The 21,436-nt window shown below is 52.3% G+C and overlaps 1 protein-coding gene across 4 annotated transcripts in view; it reads left to right on the forward strand.

The window, feature by feature from the left end:
• The window catches only part of Ssbp3 (single stranded DNA binding protein 3), a 134,398-nt gene that overhangs the window by 100,860 nt on the left and 12,102 nt on the right, over positions 1 to 21,436 (forward strand). For 2 of the 4 annotated variants that reach the window (XM_055628888.1, XM_055628889.1), the window contains exons 6-9: positions 14,236 to 14,316; positions 15,220 to 15,279; positions 17,993 to 18,059; positions 18,161 to 18,237. In XM_055628888.1, the coding sequence (XP_055484863.1) occupies positions 14,236 to 14,316; positions 15,220 to 15,279; positions 17,993 to 18,059; positions 18,161 to 18,237 (285 nt within the window). The remainder of the gene's footprint in view (positions 1 to 14,235; positions 14,317 to 15,219; positions 15,280 to 17,992; positions 18,060 to 18,160; positions 18,238 to 21,436) is intronic. The other 2 variants (XM_055628890.1, XM_055628891.1) reach the window with 1 other exon arrangement.

Here is a 21,436-nt window from a genome sequence, read left to right on the forward strand (position 1 = left end):
TCTGACTGTCCACTTGAAAAGGCAGCACCTAAATTTCCAGCCAGAAACCAAATGGGGTTGTCCAGCAAGCGAGTCCCACAGGAACCTACTGGCAGTGTTGGCTGCACCAGAGGATCTGTGAGAGCATAGAAAACATTCTAGGATGCCTAGCCCCGTCGGGTCATTCATTCATAGATGTGGACATGGAGTCTCGGAGGGAGAAGGTAACTGGTGTCACTGGGGCCCAGAAAGATCACAGGGTTAAAAGTTGTGTCTTAATCCTGGATAGCAGAGGGAACCGTCTCCTCCTATCAGAACCTCAGCTCTGGAGACAGTGATCAGTGTTCCCCAGCACCGACTCCAGTGAGGCCTCCTTCCTGCCACATTCCTCATTTCCAGCTGTGCCAATGCCTCAGAAATAAGCTGAGCTCTGCCTCAGAGGACCTGCCTTACCCTCCGCCTCTATGACAGGTTCCAGGACAAGGCCACAAGGAGGAAGAACTGCACACAGGCTGGAAAATAGGGAAATAAGCAAATAGGAGGAAGAGATCTACAACCCCAACCCTTCCTGCAGACTCAGCGGCAGTCTCCCGAGAGAGGTAGCCTCAAGAGGGCTCTGCCGGTTGTTGACATTCTGCCAAATGGTGGAGACAACCTTGTCTTGTGCAGCTCCAGCCTTGGACTCCATGTCCTTGAGGGCATAGAGAGAAGCTAATTGGAAGCCTTGTGGAGAAGGCAGTTCTACCGTCGGCAGATTTCATGTTGAAGTAGTGAGCTGCTTGACAGTGGTGTGGTGGGAAGCAGAGAGAGGACGCCCAGTAGAGAACCTTGCAGGCCCTGAGCCTTGGGGAGAGTGGTATGTTTCCAGGGAGGTCAACACCAGATAAAGAAGGCATGGCTGGTGGCAGTGGTCAGCTCTAAAAGTCGATGCTGTTTCCTGCCTTCCTCTGCAGAAGAAAGTGGGGAGCAGAGACCACGCGGGCCATTCCTCCAGCCAGAGACCCGCTGCCATAGGGTAGACACCACTACTGCCCTGCTGACCACTTCAAGTCTGGGGTGGGGAAAGAATTAAACCTCAGTTTCCTGATTTCTGAAACCTGCTACTAACCAAGGCTTGATGTAAGGACTCGGAGCATGTGGGAAAGATGATGAAGCAGGGAACGGGGCAAAAACCAGATTCATGGGTGTCAGACATGGCCCCTAAGGTTGGGGAACTCTGGTGAACACTACCCGAGGGAGATGTGGACAGGGGCCATAAGGCGGGACCTCACAGTGAGACACGCCACATAGAAGGGCAGGCTGGGGTGAGGCAGTGCTGGGCAGTTTGGAGCGGCAGGGATTGGGGTAAATGAATGTCTCCTGCCCCTTCAGTCCCCTCCTTGCCTGTCCTGATGCTCAGGCCCTTTCCAGTGGAGCTATCTTACCTTTTTAGAGGTAGAGTGAAGTCTTCACCCCTGAGGAGATACCCACCTCCTGTCTTCTGGGATTTGTATTGACTCAGAAGGTAGGCCCCAGAGCTGACAGCATGGCTGCAGCACGGATGAGGAGTCTCTGCTGGGTTGGACAGGTCTGTCTAGAAAGATGGTCCTGGACCAGGCAGAGGACCGCAGACCATGTCAACCTGATTGTCTTTCCAGCTGTTGCCTAGGCTGTTGTCCGTGGCTTAAAGGTCTACAGGTGCTGTGTGATCCCACCCCCGGGGGTAGGAGCTCTGTGTCCATTCACCAGCTTCCTGGCCTCTCAGTCATCTGCTTCCAGACTGACAGAAGGCAAGGTTACTCCTGCTGAGAAGGATTAGGGATGAAGTGCCCAGTGCTGGTTCCAAACCTCAGTTGGAGGCGAGGTCCTTCCTACCGTAGCCCTACCCGTTCAACTCAGCATGCTCTGGGAGCGATTGATTAACTTTCCACCTCTCCTCACTGTGATAGAAGCCAGCTATAGGGTCCCCCAACCCCCACCCCAAGAGCAACATACCCTGGATTTCGTCTAGCCCCGCTGACAGATTCTTGTGTGTCCTCAGAGAGCCTTCCTACCTGGCCTGGGACTTAATTTTGTCCTTCTGCTCAGCGACAGAGCCTTACAACCAGTCACCTTTCCTGGCCACCATCACCTCCACAGAGGTCAGGGTATACTCACCCAGTGCCCAGCCTGGTGCCTTGCGTCTGCCCAGTGGCAGATGACCGGCACCAGGGCTCCTAGCAACCGTGGACAAAAGGTTATTCCTGACGTGCCAGGCTGCCAGAGCGGCTGGCTGGGGCTTGGCTGGTACTCCTGCCAGTGTGCATGTGTGTGGACAGGTTTGTGTCTGCACACTCCAGCTGCCTGCCCGCCCTCCCTCTCAAAAAAAAAGGCGCACTCCACATGTAGTGCCGTAACTCTCACTGATGAAATGGAAAGTTGAACATAAATCAATGTCTGCCTCCCTGTTAGCTATGCGTCAGCAGTCAGCGCCTGGGAGATTTGCTCAGTAACAAAGCCCCCAGCGGCTCTGCAGGCTGCAACTGCCCCCTAATGCAGGGCCAGCCCCACACTGTGGAGCCCTGCTGGTTGCCTCCGACACCACACAGCCCCGTCGGTGCCCTCCTTCCCAAGGAGGCAGGAGACCCCGGGCAGGCAGCCTAATGGCTGCTCCCTGCCCTTGGCAGGCCTTACTTCTCAAGCCCAGCATTTATGCATCTAATGCCCTGTGGACCGGTGCCTACTGCTGCTGAAGACCGGGGCCTGGTTCCTCCTTTCCACGCATTTTATTCGTGGGTTTCTTTTAGCACTGAGTTCTCTTGTCTACCTCTGAGAGCCAATAGCCTGTGCTGCTAGCCAGCTACCCGAGTCTCTGCTCTTTCCTTTCCCCAATAAGAGTCTCTTGTGAAGGTGCTCCCATTTGTGGGAGCTACTTCCTCTACAGCCTATTGCAGGGGGAGACATTCACTGCCTGGCCTGCCATCACATCAGCAAATTGTGTGAGGTTTTCCTCCTTAACGGAAAAGAGGTCAGACTTGCTTAGCCCTTGTAGCAGAAGGGGTTTGAGGAAGAGAATTCCGGCAGAATCCTATGCAGTACACAGATGACCCAGGATGGCCCCCTGGGTCAGCAAAATTATATATGCTGCCTGGGAAGATATAGGTATGCGTCCTGGGACAGGATTCAGAAGCAGTTCAACCATCTAGTGTAGCCTGAGGACAGGGGATGTGGCAGGGCCCGCCACCTGAGCTTTGGGTCTGCGGCCCGTTTCCATGCAGCGTTCCCCTACCTAGGCATGAAGGCCTTGACAGTGGTGAAGCCTCCAGCCCAGGCCCACCAAGCTTCTGTGAGCTTTCTCCCAGAAAATCCCTGTCTCTTGCTAAGAATAAATGGTGGTGAATGAGGTATTAAGAAGAGACAGGCACAGCTTTCATGAGGTGCCAGCTCTGTGCTAGATGTTCGGCCCCTCAACCCAGGAGGTGACAATGATGTCAGCTCTGTGTGCGGGCAGGGTAGGTGTGGAGCAGCTATGAGCAGGGCCTTGGGAGCAACAGGGCCTTGTCTCTTCCTGGTGACAATGTGGGCAGTGCTTGAGGTGCCGTAGGAGCCCTGCACTTTCTCTCTGTGCTGGAGGGTGATGGGCTAGCCCCCACTGTCTGCAAGTTCAGAGTTTCTTAGTGTTGCTGGAAGGCGAGGAACAGCCACAGGTCCATGCAGGCAGGGCCCAGGGAGCCTGCTGTTGCTCTGGATCAGGCAGGTACAGAACCCCAACCCTCCTTCCTCCATGAAGCAGTGTATCCTTCCTGGTGCCTAGAGCTGCTCCAGAAAATGCAGCGAACCTCTCTGTACTTCAGTTGCTTCACCTTGTATTTGGGGTTGACGATCTAGCCATGACTCCTTAGGGCCGTTTGTGAAGTTGCACAGGAAAGCCTGCCTGGTGCTGGCTGCTCTGTACCTACCAGCATTGGGATGCTTGCTGTTCCACCGACAGGGTCGGTGCCTGTGAGACACCCATCCCATATGGCCATTTAATGAGGCAGCTTCCCAAATTCTTGCTGAAGTCTGCCCACTTAACTTGTTCCCTGGGTTTTGGCCACCCAGACTCCTTGTTCTTTGGTGTAGCCAGCAGGAGCCTACGGGGCAAATGAAGACAGGGAAAGGAGTTGTGGGCTCAGGAGCCTCTGCTTCTGTTCCTAGCAGCTTATTCTTGTGAGCGTAACGGAGACCTGCTCTTGGACCCCAGGGACATCAGGTTATGCCACCAGAATCTGCCTGAGCATCATTTGAGTTTTATTTTCCCCTTGCCTGTAAAGCAGAAACAGCTCTTCACCAGCTGCAAATTGAACCAAAGCACATGAGAATGGTTGGAAATCTACAGGGTTCCTTCCCAGAGGCCAGCATTCAACCATTCATTCATGTAGCACACAGGCTCACTTGATAGCCTTCGGCCTGGGCTCTGCTAGGCCTCCAAGTGGCCACGGCACACTTGTCAGATGCCATCCTAGATTGCCATGTCAAGCACTCTTCCTTTCCATGGCGTCCTTAATTGTTAAACGCTACATTTCTTAGTACAGCCTCTGGAGCCCTGTCTGGATTGCCCCTGCTATCCTCACCCCGCCGGTACAGCAGCTCTTGGTCCCCAGGGCAAGGGTCAGACATGTTGCTCTCAGGGCCCATCTCTGTCCCTCCGTCAGTCTGGGCGAATTCTTTTCCCAAATGCAGGTTCTCTCCTCAGAGAGAAGACTCTTGGTTCTTAGGTCATAGTCATTCAAGAAGGCTCTGACATGCCCCTGTCCTTGCTTCAAGGGACAAACCCAACACACGGATCTGTTCAGGTTCCTCTTCCTGAAGTTAGTCTTAGCTAACCCCCATACACTTACTCTGGAGTGGTAGGAATGGTCACATTTGTGATCCTATCCTACTTTCTAAGTCCTGGTCCCCAGTCACATTCGAGGGAGTAGTTGTGGGAAGGGCAGGGGAAACCATCTCCCAGGCTTGCCTACTCTGCTGTTGAAGGGCCTTGTATCGTGTGGGACTCCTGAGTGGGTAGCAAGGAAAAAATAGGGTGTTCCTGAAGAACTCTAGGAGGCGGACAGGATCTCGAGTGACAGCCTCACGTATTAGCAGCTGCCTCGTGGTGATAGCCGGCTCCTGTCACTGACCTGAAGACTGGCACCGCACACTCATGATTGTCTCACAGCCATGTTAGGATTGTCAGAGGCACACAGGCCAGGCCTCTGCCACAACCCTGGCTTCTTCCGTTACCCGAGAATACTCCCCGTGCTGCTGCCAAAGTCCTCCAGGGACTGCGTATACTACCCTCGAGAGAAGGCATTTCAAACCTGTCGCTTCACCCTAACTGAGGAAAGAACCGAGTCCTAGGTCACCCTGGCACGTCAGGAAGGGAGAGGCTTGAGAAATCACAGAACTACTAAGGGAGCTGCTGGAGCAAAGTACAAACCACTGGCCTCCTGGTCTGTCCTCAGATCCTGATGTTTGGTGGGTGCTGGAGGCTGAATTCTGGGCATTTTGGATCTGTGGCTTCCAGAGCCGGGTCAGCCGCTTTCTGGTGGGTTGTGTCGACTGTTGAGCTGTGAGTATTAGGTTGAGAGAGCTGTGTGCACAGGTGAGCCTGAGGGCTCTCTGGGTAGATGAGGCCCTTAACATGCACCCCACCTTCCTGTGCTGTTGTGATCAACAGCGGGAGCCAGCTGCATCGGTGGCACTGTCTTAGTTTCAGAGCAAATGGCAGTTTTAGGGGGCAGGAAGTAGAGTGCTCTGGCAAAGCAGGAATACTCTCCCAGTGTCCCGAGGAACCAGTGTAAGTTACTATCAGGATCCATCTCTCTTCCTACATATTCCCAAAACATTACTGTGAACAGAAGCCAGAGGAAAGGTCTGCCGTCAGGATCCTGCTAGAAGCCATCGGGGACAAGAGTGGGTGTGGGAAGCGTGACCTGGTCAGGGCTGTGGCAGATCCCAGCAAGGCCACAGAGTCCACTCACAATGCGAAGATAATGGCTTTCCTCTGCCCCCGAGTAGTTGGCAAGAGATGAGAATTAGCACCCTGGACAGTTGTCATGATCACTGCTTGCATAAACACCCCTGCCACCAGCACTCTCTCTGACGCTGTTGTGCTCATACTTAGGCTTTGGTCTCCCTTCAGGCTTCAGGTCTTGGGGGAAGGGCGTCATGTTGCTTGTTCATGTCTCCAGCGCTTAGCACACACTTGGCACAGAAGATGGCACCCAGCAGTCAGATGAGCTGCTGTGTGCAGGTTGTGGGTCCTGCCCGCTAGTCCAAACACTGGCTTTGTCCCTAAAAAAGGTGGCCACTTATACAGATAACAGACACACAATGTCCAACAGGGAGACCTTCGCCTGAGGTCTTACTGGCTCCCCATATCACCTCTCTTTTGTCCCATCCCAACCCGTGCATTCATCAGGCCTGACAAACTCAGAGACTCCTCCATGAACTTGAGTCCTTTGGAAAGGGGCCAAGCAGTCCAGACCTGCCGAAAGAATGCAAATGCTCATGCCCCAGACAGGAGAAGCCCAGCACTGTAGCAGGGATAAAGTAGTTGAGATGATTGACAAGGAGGGGCTCTGGGGACACAGGAGGGGGTGCACCTGTGGAGGCCAAGGTCAGTTTCTAAGAGTCAGTTTTCTTCTGCCACCATGTGGGTCCAAGGGTCTAGCTCAGGCCATCAAGCCTGGCTGCAAGTGCCTTAATGCATGGAGCTGTCTCCCCAACCCCTGAGGCTGGCTGTTACGCTCCAGTGATGGAATACAGTTTATTCAGGACCAAAAGTCCTGGTGATGGGCGGGGGGAGCTTTCACTCATTATGGCTGTCTACAGTGGGCTAAACCTTGGCTGTAGTGCCTTAACATCATGCCCCGGTATGTTGTGCCCCCCCCCCCATTTCAAACTCTCGGTATAGCTGAGGCTGTCTCTGAACACTTGGTCCCCCTGCCTTCACCTCCCAAGTGCCACCGCTCTTCTTGACTCCATTTTAGCTGGTTTTTATTTCCTTTGTCTTTTAAAGAAGACATGAGCTTTAAAGCCACAAAGTATGTATAGTATTGCGTCTTTCCTCGTAAATTAACGAAGGTCTGAGTTTTCCCTCATCAGCCTTGAGAACCATCAGCTCATTCAGGGCTCGGAAGACCATGCCTGTGATTGGCAGGCTAGCAAATGTTCAAGGCTTTGTGAGCCATGTTTCAGCTTCTCAGCTCTCCCGTTGGAGCACAAAGGCAGCTGCATACAGTGTACAGATGAGCACGGCTGTGTCCCAGTAAAATCTTATAAAGAGCTAGCAGGCTAGATTTCTCTCTGAGCTTACTGTAGTGTGGACTGGTAGCTGTGCCCTTGGGGTCTTCGGCCCGCCATTCACTTCGGCCTCCACCTGAAATATGCATGGTGTGACAAAGGACTGAGTCTGAGCGTGTGCCTTCATGGCTGAGCCATGCCTGCCCCTCTCACTGCCTGAAAGCGCTAAGCATAAATTTCCTTCCCCTTTTCTCGTAGCCATCATCTAGCTGGGCATGGTGGCATATTCCTTTAATCCCAGCGCTTAGGAGGCAGAGGCAGAAGCAGGCAGATCTCTGAGTTCGAAGCCAGCCAGGGCCACCCAGAGAAACCCTGTCGAAAACAAAATAAAGCAAAACGGAAAATGTCACCTACTGGCTCATGAGGCAAGTGTGTCACGTACATGCTGAGAAACCTCATCTTGAGTGTCCCCGTGTGTCTTAGCAGGCCCTCTTGGGAGTCACATTCACTGAGTCATCTCTTTTGCCCAGTGCTGTGCTGACGACATGAAGAGACGCACAGGGAAGAAGGGAATGACAGTGGCTTTCCTTAGCTCAGGTAGCAAGCAGTGGTCTTTGCTTGTCCTCCCCGATGTTTCCCCAGAGTGAGAATGTCACCGTGCATTTCTTCTCAATCTTGGCTGGTGACTTCACCATCCCAGGAAGACGGCCTGACCCCACTCCTCTGTCCCACCCCCACAGTGTGTCGTGTTGTGGGTTTATCCGGAGGGCATCTGGCACACCTGCCTGGTGGCAAGCCTTGGGAGTCGGGTTCCTAACCCAGCTTCCAGAAGATGCCGCACTGGGCATGCACACAGATCTCACGGTCCCTCACCATGGGATCTGCTCTCCCCAGATATGTTTTCCCATTAAAAAAAAAAAAGGCACTTTCCCAAGGGACATATTGAGGCAGGACAGAAGGACAGCTGTCTAAACTGGGCCAGGTTTGCTGGTGCAGATTTAAGTGAAGAAGTAACTCCCCTTGCCCCGAGCACTGGTAGAGTTGACCTGTCCTTCTCCCATCCTGCCAGACGTCCATCTCCAATCCCTGTGGGGCGAAGGGTGGCGCTGACCACAGCTGCAGAGGCAGGCTGTCTGTGGCTCATGGGCAGGCCTCGGTCCTCCGGACGTTGTAGGCTGCAGCCCTGTCTGCCCACATTGGTGTCCAAGTAGCATGTGGATTGTCTGGGAAGCGCTTCTGCTGCGTGTATAACCGTCGTGACTTTTCCCTCCCTCATCTGCAGCAACATGTCTAGTATGCAGGTGGACAGCGGTGCCACGGGGCCCTCGTGCTGTACTGCTGGGTCAGGAGAACTGGGGGTGTTATGGGGTCTCACTTCACCTCTTAAAACTACATCCTCAAGTCCCCTTTCCAACGACCTTCTCTGAGGACAAAAGTCAAATGTGGCCTGGATGATAGTGACAGTGTAAGTCCAAAGCCCTGTCCCAGCCCCGAGGACCAAGTATGAACAAAGAGCCTGGATGATAGGTAGCCAAGGCCCTGGGCCACACGCTATGACTCTAATCCTGGTTCCACAGCCTTACCCTTACGCCTGCGCCTTCCAGGTCTGTGCAGGTACTCTTGAGGGAGTGTAGGAGGCATTTAAGAAAGGAACACATAATTTGTCTCTTTTTTTTCTCCTTTAAAAATTAGCATATGTTTACATTTGTTTGATCGTTTTTTATATTAAAGAGCTATCATCCTTTACCCCAAAGTCATTTAAAGTGCCAACTTAGTCAGTCTGTTGCTGTTCACATGCCATCATGGTTCCTCAAGCCCTTAAAGAATTAAGAGGTACCGCCTAGAGCTTCTTAAGGACCCTTGATGTAGCTGTGTGGTCACACACCCAAAGCTCGCTCGCTTGCTGCACAGGCCCCGCCCTGGCCGTCCTCATGAGGCAAACAGTAATAATTGTTGCCCCCGAGCTCTGCACACACCACCACCTGACAAGCAGGACATCGGTGGAGGCTGGCAGGATGAGCTGAGTTTTCCTCAGGCTCTGGACTTTCAAGGCAGGACAGCCTGACCCAGGCCAGAGCCAGCAAGCCACACTGCCATTTTCCCTGCCAGACAGCTCAGAGGCCCGTTGTGAGCTGGGTCACACTGCCGCAGTGTCTTATATAGACGGTCCCGTTTCTCTTAGGGAGACCTGAGGCTCAGAGAATTCGACTCACCACACTCACGTCAAGGATTTGCCCTAGCGCATCTCTCAGAAGCTTCAGTACAGGTCATAGCCGGAATGTGGCAGGAGGGGCTCCCGCTGGCAGTTGTGAAGTGCTTTTCTGCGAAGACCTCCGATCTCCAAGCTGTGGGAGTGCTGCTCCCTACCATGCTGATGCTCATAAAGGCCTTTTCACTAAACCGTCAGCATCCAGGCTGTAAGGCTCTGCCAAACGGCCAAACACTCGCCTCGATCACACCCGTAACAGCCTCCCAGGCCTTGCCTAAGTGGCTCTCACAAGCTGCTGGATATAACACTATTCAGTGCTGAAATTACAGGGGGAAAAGAAAGAAAGAAAAGGACGTGTGGGGGTTCAGGTGTCTGAAGGCAGCTATCTAGAGCCAGCTGTGAGGGAAGGGCAAATCCATTAACAGGGTCGGGGCGGTGTGAAGGCCGCACAGGCCATGGATATATTTTCCACCTTTTCATAAGACTGAGGAGCAGGAATTGTCCTTGGGCTTGGCTCCCCCTCGCCTCAGGTCCTCTGTCACCTGACATAGACAGTGAAGACGGTAGAAATAAGTCTGTTCTACTGCAGAACTGTACTGTGGTTCCCATTGCAACTCCTCATAGAGCAGACCTACATCCTGTAGCCACTCTGGGCCTCAGTTTACCTCTCTGGACAGCAAAAGGGAACTGAGCATCATTTCTAGAGTCCTACGGGATTTGCCAGCTCTCCACCTTTTCTGTCATTGGGTTATTTTACCAACTGGGCCAGGAGGTCTCCTGGACACAGGCTCACGGGCTGGCAGGGTAGAGGGCTCCCCCAGATCCCTGGTTCCCAGAATCAGGCTCTAAAACCTGCCTCCCTCACTTAGAAACTATAGTGCAGTTGAGTGCGTTCCCCTTTGTGAGCTTTGTAAAGTGTCATGGCTGGTAGTCCTTACCTTGCAGAGCTTAAGGTTAAGTGAGCTGGAGCAGGCAAAGGTCCACTCATGCCTGGGTTACCAGAATTGGTTTTGCTCATCAGTGAGAGGACAAGAGGCCCAGTGATGAGCTAGCTAGAATTTGAACCCAGTTCTTTTTTTTTTTTTTTTAACCGAGCCCTGTTACTTTAAAAATAGATGTAAACTAGGTAGTGGTTGCACACCCTTTTAATCCCAGGTCTCTGGAGGCAGAGGCAGGTGGATCTCTCTGAGTTCGAGGCCAGCCTGGGCTACAGAGCAAGTTCCAGGACAGCCAAGGATATATAGAGAAACCCTGTCTCAAAAATGCAAAAATAAATAAATAACAAAATTAAAAAGAAAAAAAAATACATGGAGATAGAGACATAGTGTGTCAGAGAGTCCTGAGTTAGGAAGCGTAGCTCAGCAAATAGCAGATTCCTGGTAGTCGTGAGCAAGTCCCATCCCGATCTGGGACTCTCCTTCCCTAGAGATGAAGAACATTAGTGAAGGAGACAGCAGTCTGTCAGCATGTAAACAAGTGATTGCTGTAGCAATCTGTAAAAAAGTGATGGCTGTAGCCGGCCTCCACCCTGGTGTTGGGCAGCTCTTATGGCAGAAACACCCCAGCACCTTTTAGGACATGGATCTTGGCCAGCTAGGCTTCTAGACACAGCTGGTTTAGGTTCTTCATAAAGTTGCAGCAGCTGAACCCCAGGAAGGTCCATGGGGAACTTTGTCCTGCCTGGGAAACTGATCACTGGGGCACTCTCCTCCCATCTCAGTGAAGGTCAGAAGCTGCCAGCAAGGGTTTTGCTCATCCATTTTGTCCTACTTCCTGTGTGGTGCTCTGCCCAAGCAGACTGGAAAGACCATCAGGTTCTCTTTCTAAACCAACCAGCAGCTCTCTGTGAAAACGCTGGCTGGAAGGTGAGACCGCTTGTTTGTGGCCTAGGGAAATGGCAGTAGAACACTCACCTCCTCATGGAGGCAGCAGCGGATTGTCTGTCTTCACAGCAGCAGAGATTTCCCTGAACGTGATGCTAGGTGTCATTCCTGAGGGTGTGGCAAGTTATGTAGGGCTCCTTCAGGGGTGTTTCAGATAATCTGAAGGACACAGCCCAGACATGCAGCGTAGTCCACGCTGAGGGCAGATGGTAGGGTACGGGTACGGAGACTTGAGCAAACTTCTGGCAAGTGGAAAGCTGTTTGCTTCTGACCCAGCCACAGGCTCCTAGAAAGGCCAGAGGTTTGTGCCCGCAGGGAGATGACTTTATTGTCATCTGAGTTGAGGTTGCCATGGGGTTTGCTCTCAGGGCTATCTCTGTCATTCCTGCACCAGGATTCTCTGACTCGTCTTCACAAGGAGACAGGGAGCTGATGATGATCCCCGACCCCTCCCCCCCCTTCAGTGCCCATTCCGACCCTGTCCACCACATGCCCTCAGGGCCTCACCAGCAGCCACTGTTGCATTTCTATCTTGGTGACAGACTTGTTCAGAACCAGCCTTGTACCCCAGGGTGCCTCTTTGTGAGGATCTAGCCTGCTTCCACTAGCCAGGCTTCAGGCCTGGGGTTGGTTAGTGAGCCTCAGGTCAGTGGTCGCTTGCGGCCCTAAGGTGAGAGTACCTGTGGGTGCTTCACATTGTTTTCTGTGTTCAGCAAGTGAAGTAGCCATCGGGGACCTGCCCAGTGGGCACACAGGTGCAAGGGGCTTGCCCACTATGGACAGCTCCTACCTAGTGGGCACACAGGTACGAGGGGCTTGCCCCAAACACTCTGCTTGCTCCGAGGACACATTTGTGTGACCAGGGAGGGAGCCAGGACTGTTAGGGGGAGGCATTCCCTGTTGCCAGGAGCCAGGGGACCAGCAGACAAGCCTTTGCCCCCTCTTGGCAGCTGGACCTTACCCTTGAGCTCTCTTCCTCCGTTCTTTTTCATTTTCTTTTTTTTGGGGGTTTGGCTTCAAATTATCTTGTTTTGTTTACATTACACCCAAGTTTTGTGGTACAAAAGACTTGCAGGTGCAAATATGTCCCGCCTTCATTAACTTCCCCTCCCTTTTTAATTTATGTGATTTCAATTTTCCTTCCCTGTACTGTTAATTAGGGGACCCTCTAATCAGTGCCATTATCACAGTGGTATTCATGTTTAGGAAAGCCGCTAAACAAATGCTTGCAAAATTGCTAAATGGCTAATTAATGTCTGTTAATTAAGAAAATTGCTCATGGTAACAAACCATGCCGTTGCTGGCAGCCGCTAGAAAGACACACACTTGTTGAAATCAGTAGCGTGGCAGGTAGGGGAACATCTGCTCCTCCGAGCTTTCCGGAAGTGAGCATCCCCTCACTTAGCCAGGAAGCTCTAGGTCTGTTCCCGGTGGTGCCCTCGGCTGCTGGACTGGACAGCCCTGGCCCCTCTCTCTCTCTCTCTCTCTTTTTTGTACACCTCTTTGTCGTCTCTACCTCACCCTCACCCCCACTTCTCCCTGGCCCCCGGCTCTGCATTGAGCCCCTCAGTGAGCAGAGCGTGGCTGCCTGGCTCTGAACCAGACACTGCAGCTAACTTGCTTCCTTTATCCTTCACGAACGTCTGGAGTTTTCCTGTACTCAAGGACAACTCCAGTGGAGAAGAAGGGTGCATTGGGGTGTATAGCTCATGTCCCTGTCCTGAATGCAGGTCCCAGTGGCCTGTTGGGCCAGAGGGCAGAAAGGGCTTCAAAGTCTGTGACCCACAGTAGGAAGCTTTTGTGGTGCTGTCTTCTAATCTGCATACATGTAGCGCTCTCTCTCTCTCTCTCTCTCTCTCTCTCTTAGTGTTTGCACTTATTACATTGATTTTAGCACCTAGTGGCAAGTTACAGCCTGTGGTTTGACCAACTCTGGGTTAAGTGAATTCATCTCGTATGTTCGGTTGAGAGTAGAGATAAGGGAAGCCCAGAGCTCTTGATCAACTTGGAACTTCAGGAGGCTCGCCATCACCTCATGTGGAAAGTGGCCCCTCCACCCACTGAGCCACCAAGCAGTGATAATCCCCACGCTTGTTCCACATGACCCTCTGAGAGCTTGTGTGGCAGTGGTCGGGTCTCCCCATTTCTTGAGACCCAGTTTTCTCACTTGTGAAGGTTGAAAGGAGCGGTGCCACCATACAGAGCTAGTTTGAACTGTTAAGTGAATTCATGAACCACAGAGCCCTGGCACTGCCCATACTAGGCGGACTCTTCGTGACTGTCTGTATCCCCCCTCGGTTTGGAACCTAGGCCACCTGCTCCTCTGCCTCTGTCCATGTTTGTCCATCATTCCCTCTGTCCCGCTTCCACTGGGAGGCCCTTGATGGACACTGCCCCAAAATGAACTGTTTCCTGTCTCTGAGTCTGTGAGCTCCTTGAGGGCAGAGATTCCACCTGCTTCCTCCTGTGTCCTGTGAGGGTGATAACTTGCAGGCATTGCCTCTGGGTCCATGGGTCCTGTCTACACCATTGTCTGAGTCAAGCAGCGTATTTAACATGGCAAAGTCCGTTCTGTAGTAGCCTGTGTCTGGCCCTTGCTCCCGCGTGCTTTGATGAAGGTGCTTCGTTTTATTTTTTATTTTTTCGTTTTTTTTGTTTTGTTGTTTTGTTTTGTTGTTTTTTTTTTTTTTTAATTTTTATTTTTTCTGAATCCCCTGTGAATGTACTGGTCAGCCCCCCTCCCTCCCGCCTGCCCGCCGTTGTTCGCCATTGAACCAGGACCCAAGCAGCGCTCCACCAACCCCTGCCAGCCACAGCCCGCCACCCGCACGCCCGCCACCACTCTGCGTTTTGGTTTAATTTTTGTTCTTTTAAGCTTCTTCTGCGCTTCTCCATGTGCTGTGATCTATAACCTGCCTCTACTGTCTGGCCTCACAGGGTCCTCCGGGGTCACAGCCCTCGCCGCACGCACAGCCTCCACCTCACAATCCCAGCGGCATGATGGGACCCCACAGTCAGGTAAACGCACTGTGGCTCGCCGGCCGCTGGCCGGGGGGCGCGGGGCAGGAGGAAGGAGAGAGCCGCGGAGGAAAAACAAAAATCAAAATGTGCTCCAGCATTGCCTTCCAGTCACGATTGACAAGTTTGACTTTAAAATATATTTATATATATTTTTCTAAATACAGTCTTCATTTCTTGGACATCCCACCCAGTTTGGATATGAAACCAAGAGAAAAGAAACAAAACTATTTCTGTGACCTTGTCAGTGGCCTTTACGTTTTTTGTTTTTTCCTCTCTCACTTTTGTTTGGTTTTGAGTTTGGTTAACCATTTGTTTGTGACCAAGGCTGCATCCCTGGCCTTTTCTTTGTGCACTCTCGCTGCTGAGAAAGCTTTTGTCGCCCATTTCCCTGCATTAAGTTAGGGAGCCCGCTGTCCCTGACTGTTCCTTTTTTCATCGTGTTTTCCCATAAGTCCTTGCTCCCTCCCCACTCCTCCCTGGTTTTTCCGTGTGGGCTTGTGTGTGTGTGCTTGTGTGCGCGTGTCCTGCTCTGTCTGCAGACCTGGAGATGTGATGTCTTGCTCCTTTTTCTTGTTGTTTTCTTTGCCCTTGTGGAGAGCAGAGGTGGCCTCCTTTGCCCTGCATTGATTTAACTGGTCTGCGTCCTGTGTGAAGTCCCAGCTGCCGCCCTCCACCCAAAGTAGATTCCTACAAGCCAGTGCAGGCTGGGAGACGTGTTGTGTGGATCTTTTGTTCCTCTGCCCAAGGGAAGTTTTGCCTGGAAGGAAGAAGCTACCGGACTAGAGAGAGCTTAAAAGATCACTAGTTGTCATAAACTGGACTTTGCAAAGTGCAAAGCATTTGTGTTTGTCACCGTACAGTAGTTCAGGCTGTCATTGAACTAATTCCCTGTAATTGCAGCCTTTTATGTCACCGCGATATGCAGGCGGCCCCAGGCCCCCGATCAGAATGGGAAACCAGGTACAGTACCTGTTCTTGTTTTCTCTTCCCTCTTAGCCATCTAAGGCCTAGGTCTGCCTGGACTCAAGTCGAAAGTAAGGTGCAAGGCCAAGGGTTGGAGTAATAGGTTTCGAGGTCGGGAAAACTTGCCCATGGTCCAGCATTTAACCTGTCTGTCACAGGGAGCCTCACACAGCCTGTATTCAAATAGCAGCAGCTTCTGGGATTGCAGGAACCCGGCTCTTCTAGAGAAAGTGGTAATGATCCTAACCCTTCCTTCAGCCCCTTCCTGGAAAAGAATCTTCCTTCTTAATGAAGTCAGTTGACAATGAGCTTCCCACCCCTCCCCCTGGAAGCTTTTGAGAATTGCCAAGGCTGGTAAATATAATCCTGCTCTTAGGGGAGAAATGCCCTATAGGAATGCCTCGATCAGGAGCCTGACTGCAGAAGGGGCAGGGTATTTGTGAGGTTTCCAGCAGTCTGCCTCCTTCCCCAAAACAAGGTGGCATTTGTTCATATAATTAGAAAAGTACTCTGCTTACGAGGAGGGCTTTTCAGCCCAGGGTCCTGCACCTTCCTTTGGTCCATCCAGGTTGGCAGTTTGGGGTAGGCTGGAGAAATGGGTGCTTGTATGGTCTTCCATGGTCCAACCCTTCAGAGTGGACTGCTGAAGAAGGGCACGTGTCTTTACTGAGGACGGACGGACAGGTGCAACCTGATGTAATCATCAGGGAGATTTCTCTCAGTGCCAAAATATTTTTTTAGCCAGAATTCTTCCAATGACTTAGCAAAAAAAAAAAAAAAAAAAAAAAAAAAAAAAAAAAAAAAACGCTTGACAGCATTGCCAGTACAGCCGGAGCTGGGAGTTTAATCGCCTATATTGGTGTTCTCTGAGGCAAGAAAGCGCAGTGCCAGGATATGGGGACTGTGGAGGAATCACTTCCACCTTGCTGTTTCCCTTTCCCAAATTCCTTTGTTTCCTGTTTTCTCCAACACAAAGGGGGAAGATTTAGACAAAGGGAATTGAGAAACCCAGCTTTTTTGAGCAACAAGGGCTTCTTGGGTACCTCGCAGATGAGAGAGCAGAAGTAGGGATGGAGGAGAGACTTCTAAGGAGGGCTCTAGAAGAACAGGCTGGCCTCCAGGGGCATTCCTGTTCCTGGTGGGCCTCTGAGGGACACATGCAGCAAGATTAGGGCCCCCACCTACAGGGCTACGTTCCCTTCTCAGGTATGAAGGCACCAGCCTTCTAGTGTGTAACCTGCTTCTCTTGGCCGTGAGTCACGTGATCTCCCTCCTCTACTACAGATCCCAGATGGCCCTATCCCCATCTTGGTTGCCCCACTGAAGACAGTAATTCCCAGACCCCTTAGCCTATGCCCCTAGCTAAAACCCCTGGCACGAAGCAGATTTAGAAGCTTAGAAGAGTGTTGGACAAAAAGCAGCTGTTATTGTGGTTCTCTGGACAGAATAGATGCCTTTACTGGAGATCTAGGAGGTCCCAAGTCCCTGATCGCCATTAAAAACCACCAGCCTAGGTGACTCATAGTTCAGGAACTTAAGGGGAAAGAGGAGAAAATGAGAGAGGTCAGGATGGCTAAATTTGGGGTACAGGGACTCAGCCTCACCAGGTCCCCAGGCAGTGCTAGCACCACTTTGTGACCCTGAAATACAGCCCGGCCAGAGGAGGTGAGCGGCCATCATAAAACCTCTTTGGCCTTGCCTCCTGCTCCTGTTCTGAAGCTGGGAAGCAGGGAGGGTCCGTCCCTTCGTTTCCCACCTCCTGGTGAGCATGCCTGGCATTCACTGCCAGCCAGAGGAGGGAAGCTCCGCTCAGTTGCCCTACAGTAGCGGTCAGGTGTGGGGACCCCATCACAGGCCCCCAGCCTTCACAAGCATTGGGTGGTGGCCCTCTATCACCAAGGCTTTTCCTCCTGAAGTCACTAGCTCCTCTTTGGCCTAACAGTTCCCTAGGAAACCTGGCCCAGCCTCTGTTGCTCTCTTGTTTTTCACATTGCAACTGGAATAACCTCATCCCAAGTAAATTACTTCTCATCTTTTTTTTTTTTTTATAGCATTCTATCTCTTTTTGACAGGTGCTTAAAGAGCGGGCCACCCTTAATCACCCTGCTTCTCTTCCAGTAGCTGCTTTGCCACCTCTGCGGTGGGAACAGATGGAAGCTAGGAGGCCTGGGTGGCTCTGCTGCTTCAGGCTCAAGCTCTTAGAGCTCTGGACCCTAGTTAACCCCACCTGGATCTTGAAGGCCCCCTTTCCTGCTTCCGCTTTTAAAGGGTAAAACGCCCTCTGGTGATAGTTTTTAACCAGGGACCCCCTCTAAGTCCTTGTTACTTGGAGGTGTGCGTAAAACGAATGATATCTCTGAAGCAAAAAGAAGGCAGAGCTGATATAAAACGGCCCCTTGGGTGGGAGTGAAGAGTGAATCCAGAGCATGCCTTGTTCTGGACTGCAGGTGTGTGGGTTCAGGTGGAGAGCCCAGCCCCCCCACACACACACATACTCTACTCCCACCTGATGCTACAATTTTGACTAACATTTGCACAAACGGCCTGTCCTGCTTTCCAGAGCTAGCAGACCCTACCCACCTCAAAAGGATCGTCTCAAGAGGCCATGAGTAGCCCCATATGGCCAGGTTGGGGAGGGGCAGGCAGACGCATCTTCTCCCTCTCCGACAGTATAAGCAGAGACTCACGCTTTGTCTCCTGTCTCTTTCAGCCTCCAGGAGGAGTTCCTGGGACACAGCCATTGCTGCCCAATTCTATGGATCCCACACGACAACAAGGTAGAGAGAGGGTGCAGTCGGGGTGGGGTGGCCCAAAACATTGGCAGGCCCCTCTTTGCTCTACCCATGACAGCTCATGGCACATCCATTTTCTCACACAGGTCACCCCAACATGGGAGGATCAATGCAGAGAATGAACCCTCCCCGAGGCATGGGACCCATGGGTCCTGGCCCACAGGTAACCAGCTACCTGTTCATCTGTCTGTCTTGTCTCCCCTGCCATCCGTGTGCACCCGCCTTCTCTCCTTTTCCCATAGTCCGTCAGTCTCCCACATTTCTGGCTCTCAGCTGAAAACAAGGGCACATTCAGGCCTCTAGCTCGCCTCCCTGCATGTGGGATGCTGGGTGGGAATGACGCCCCCCCCCCCCCCCCCCCCCCCCACCCGTGGGGGCGGGGGGGGGGGGCCCCCCCCCCCCCCCCCCCCCCCCGAGAACCTGAGCACAGGGCATGACCAGAGAACCATCTGGGTAGCCGACTCTTCCAGAGGGAGTGTCCCAGCATGCAGCTTGAGGAATTTGGAAAGGAGGGTTTCTAGTGTCACAAGCTGTGATGTAGGGGTCTCTAGGAATCCAAAGCCACTTCCCGCCCCTAGTGGAGCAGACATAAGGGGGTTCCAGAACTGCCTTGTGACTCAGTGGTGGTTAAGTCAGGTGAGTGTTGGTGGTGTCCTCAGATGAGTCACTTTGACGTCTCTGGACTCCAGTAGGCGCTTTTGCCACCTACCAGATGAGAGCGTTTGCGTCCTTGGAGCAGCCATGTTCCTCGGCACCCACTTTAAACCACAGCCAGCTTCATTGCCCCCAGGCTTCTGATCCTCCTCGGAGGTCTTGCCAACCCTCCCTCTTTGGGTTCCCTCTTCCAGTTTCAAGTTCCTCTGGGGCTGAAGTCCTCCTAGGCTCTGGCCTTTGTAGGGAAACCTACAGACCCAGAAACTGTCTGTTCCTTCCCAGAATCCCCCAGCAAACCAGCCTGCTGCCTTTTCAGTGGGTGTTGAGAGGTTTTAGGACAGTCCTGCGCCAAATCCTAAAGGGAAGAAGGGCCACAGCAGTCGTGACTTGTGGGGTCTTGGTTTAGTCTCCCACGGTTGGTGTTTTTCCCCTTCCTGTCATCCTGAGCCGACTACAGGACTGCCCCTGGACAGGGCAACAGGCAAGATTTGAAAGTACAGCATCTTCTCTCAAGAGTCAGGAGTGGGTCTCTGTCCCCTTGGCCTGAGCCATTTGGTATCCACTGCTGGTGGGGACTTGACAGGGGTGTTGGCTTTTCAGTGTGTCCTGGGGTCTGAGCGGTGCTAGGTGAGATCTTGGTTTCCCTGCGGGGACTCAACGCCCACATCTAGGATGAATAAGCACAGTGTCCCCTCCTATCGGGTACTTAAGGTACTCAGCGCTCCGGGTGATCCCTGGGCCTTGGTAGCTCCATGAAGAAACATTTATGTTTTCTGACATTAAGAACTTAAAACTGCTGGGTGTGGTGGCGTGCGCCTCTGATCCCAGCATTCAGGCCGGGAGGCAGAGGCAGCTGGAGCTCTGTGATTTCCTGGCCAGCCAGAGCTACATAATGAGACCCTGTCTGACTACATAGCAAGTCAGCTAGGGAAACAAAACAAAAACAGAACTTAAAACAATGTGCAGGACTTTACCTGTTTAGGTTTGACTAGACTTATTTTCTTTTCCTGGCAAAGTTATCAACAGTTTCTTAGGCCCAGTAGAAAGGTTCAGTGAGGGTAGTGTTGGGCCTTTGGCCTTTTGCCTCTCATACGTATGACCCTTGGTTCTGTCCCAAAAAATAAAATTGAAAAATGACTTACTGGACAGGACTGGGAATGGAAGCTCAGTCGGTAGAGTGCCCAGCTGTGTGGAGTCTGGATGGATGGCATCCCAGCACTGGGGAGGAAAATCAGAGTTCAAGGTTATTCTTAACTCCACAGTGAGTGTGAGGCCAACCTGGGCTACATGAGAACCTGTCTTAAAACAACAAAAGCCTCGCAGAACTAGAGTAAAGATGAGAATCCAGCAGTCCGAAATGATATCAGCAGTGTGAGCTCAGAGTACTCCAGAGGTTTGGGTCTCTCTCCTGGCTCCAGGGTGTCTTGCCATACCAGTCCAGCATTCTTATGAAGAGGCAAGGTCCCGGAGTCAGAACCCCTGGCCTCCTGCCTTGCCACAGCAACGTGGGGTCACTAAGAAGCTTTTACCATATTCTCTGAAACATGCTGGATAGGATGTGGTAATAAACTCCAAAACCAGACCCTTGTAGCATGAAACCCCCATACTCGGAAGAAGGCCTGGGGTTGGTTTAGTCCTGGGCTGGAAACAGTCAGGAAGTAGGCATCAAGATCATGTAGGATATATATAGCCAAGAAGCTTGGGGCCTTATTTACTCTTCGCTTGCTGTGAAGAAACCTCATGACTAGGGCAGCTTACAAGGGGAAGATATTTGATTGGGGTTTGCCCACCTACCGTTTCAGAGGGTTATTGCATAATCATGAGGGTAGAGAGCCCGGGGACAGGCAGGCAGACGGGGCGCTGGAGCAGCAGCGGAGAGCTGCCATCTGCTCTGCAAGTTTCAAGCAGAGGGAGACTGGACCTGTGTGGGCTTTCGAAGCTCACGTCTGTGACACACCTCAACAAGGTGTGCCTGCCCCAGCGAGGCCACACCTCCTGATCCTTACAAACCGGTCTACTAACTAGGAACCAGACACGTGAGCCTGTGTCACCCTCTCTCTTTCAAACGACTACAGATCTCAAAGCTTCGCATAGGAAAGGGCAGTCCCTTTGTTCCCCAGCTACTTTCCTGACTCCCTGACTGCTGAAGCTACTGCCTAGGCAGAGTGATGGAAGAGGGGTGGTTGTGAACTTGGTACTGGGAGACACTGGTCTTTTCCGACTCAGCTTTACTCCTGTTTGCAAAATAGGTTGCCAGGAGACGAGACCTTGGGAAACAGGGCAGGAGAGTGGCTGTGGATACTCCGTTTCCTTTCTGCATGAGCTGCGATTCGCCTTCTTTGCCTAAGCCTTGACAGGGCGGGGGGGGGGGGGGGGGCGGGCAGCTTAATTGAGCGCCACTGCATGAGCTGTGCTGTGCCGAGATGAGGCTCGGAGGTCGGGATTTGGCCAGGGACCCCTCTAGTGTAGATAGACCAGCATTCCAGTTTTTGACCCCGTTTCCTGTTTCAGCCCAAAGGAGTGAGCAGCCAGGCATCATCCTGTCCTTAGCCTTCAGGGCCTAAGACGGTTTTATTGTACACAACAACCAGTGGGGAAGAGGCAGCACTTGCCATGTTAGTGTACGGTAGTGAGTGCCCTGTTGTCCAAGCTCTGGAGAGTGAATCCTTAGACAAAGCTAAATCTTTCGCCCTCCTGGTCATCTCGGG

The sequence above is a fragment of the Psammomys obesus genome, unplaced genomic scaffold (assembly GCF_907164565.1).
Source record: "Psammomys obesus unplaced genomic scaffold, mPsaObe1.curated_primary_1811, whole genome shotgun sequence".
In the NCBI taxonomy this organism is placed as follows: domain Eukaryota; kingdom Metazoa; phylum Chordata; class Mammalia; order Rodentia; family Muridae; genus Psammomys; species Psammomys obesus.